The following is a 2014-nucleotide window of genomic DNA, read 5'->3' as shown; positions in this document are numbered from 1 at the left end:
CTTTTTTGTTTGTTTCCTTTTTTATTTTTTGAGAATGTAATTCTCTGTGTATAGCCATGACAGTTCTGGAACTACCTCTGTAGACTAGATTATTTTCAGATTCATAGATCAACCTGATTCTGTGTTTTGAGTCACAGGATTAATGTCTACACCACCACATCCATTAAAACCTTTAAACTTTAGAAAACATATCCTATATTTTTCATTGTAATGATATAGAAATATCTACTTCTTTAATGAAAAACATTAAATATTATTTTTCAGTAAGAGAGCTATACAAATCATGAATGTTTTATTCAAGCTAACTTCATGAAACAGTGTACACTTAATTTCTAGGGTCTATTGACTATAATAAATCATTTATCTTTTTAATAGGAATGAAAATGACTCCTGTAAACTTGACAATGGGAATATTCCTCTTTTCCCAGATTGTAATGGGGATACTTGGCAATTCCTCAATACTATTTTATTATGCCATTTTCATATTCAGTGGGAAGCATTTAATACCTAAAGACCTGATTATAGAGCACTTGACTTTATCGAACTTTTTATCTATCATTTCAAAAGGCATTCCACAGATACTGTCAGATTTTGGATTTAAAAACTTCCTGGATGATATTGGATGCAAAGTGATAATGTATACTTACCGAGTAACAAGGGGGATGTCTCTGTATGCAATGTGCCTACTGAGTTGCTTCCAAGCAATCACAATCAGCCCCAGGAACTCCAGGTGGATGATGCTTAAACACAGAGCCATGAAGTGCATTGGTTCTTCCTGCTTAGTCAGTTGGCTTTTGCATTTGCTTCTAAATATCATGACTCCAGTAAAAGTGACAGTCCCCACTTACAGCAAAAATGTGACAAACATGAAAAGTTATGGGTACTGCTCATGGTTTGCTCCCAGAAATCTGGCAACTACATTGTATATGTTCTTACTGTGCTTCTGTGATGGCCTATGTCTGGGTCTCATGGCCTGCTCAAGTGTCTCTATGGTGAATATCCTCTACAGACATAAGAGACAAGTCAAGCATATCCATAGTGTTCAACACTTTCGGAAAGTCTCACCTGAGGACAGAGCTACCCAAACTATCCTCATCCTGGTGTGCACATTTATTATCTCTTATGCAATCTCTTCTATACGTGTAATCTTTACAACTTACTCCAAAGTTTCAGTAATTTGGTGAGTAAGTGTATTTATATTTCTAGAAATGTGTTTTCCCATATTTTGTCCCTTTGTTCTCATCAGCAATATCAAGTGTAGTTTCAGATTACTTTTACCCTTCTGTGGTAAGAGATAGCTCCCTTCAAATATTGCATGAGACATGGTCGTCTGTCTTATATATTGCCATATTCTTTTATAAATTGTAGAACACTAAGACTACAGTTTGAAAATATCAATCATCTTTTAACTGACTTCCATTGACGTGTTTTGATTACTTGGTGTTTTATCATACAGATTGTTGCAGTATTTGTTATCCAATGATGAACAAATTTTCAAATATATAGAATCATGATAATATACAAGTTATTATGTAATATTACACAAAATGTAGGAGAATAGAAGAAAACATGTCTGGGGACTAGAACTTATCTATAGTCTGTAAACTCAAAAACTGATTTTTTGACGTTGCTGTCTCTCTGTCTTGGTTTCTGTCTCTCTACCCATCTGTCTGTTTCTCTCTCAGATGAACACACATAGACATATACACAAATATATACACAGACACAAACACAGTTATTTGCATACATATTCATATATACATTTATGTATACCTTTATTTTTATGTTTTTGTGATATTTTCCTGCATGTTTGTCTGTGTACCACATGCATAAAGTACCTGCAGTGGTCACAAGATGGCATTAAACCATGTAGCTGCTTATGTGTAAACACTGGATGGTGGAATTAAAACCTGCATCTTCTGGAATATCAGTACTCTTAACTACAAACCCATCCCTTCCAGCATGAGATTTGTTCTATTGTTTAAAATTTTATTTTGTGTATATGTGTGTGTTT

The 2014-nt window shown here is 34.2% G+C and overlaps 1 protein-coding gene across 1 annotated transcript; it reads left to right on the top strand.

The window, feature by feature from the left end:
- Positions 1-377: 377 nt before the first annotated feature.
- LOC116100361 (vomeronasal type-1 receptor 4-like) lies at positions 378-1184 on the top strand. The gene has a single exon (XM_031384170.1). The coding sequence runs from the start codon at positions 378-380 to the stop codon at positions 1182-1184; it is 807 nt and encodes a 268-aa protein (XP_031240030.1).
- The last annotated feature ends 830 nt before the right edge of the window (positions 1185-2014 follow it).

This window comes from Mastomys coucha, unplaced genomic scaffold (genome assembly GCF_008632895.1).
Source record: "Mastomys coucha isolate ucsf_1 unplaced genomic scaffold, UCSF_Mcou_1 pScaffold21, whole genome shotgun sequence".
In the NCBI taxonomy this organism is placed as follows: Eukaryota; Metazoa; Chordata; class Mammalia; order Rodentia; family Muridae; genus Mastomys; species Mastomys coucha.
The sequence above is the reverse complement of the archived record's forward strand: the minus strand, read 5'-3'. Positions and strand labels throughout refer to the sequence as shown.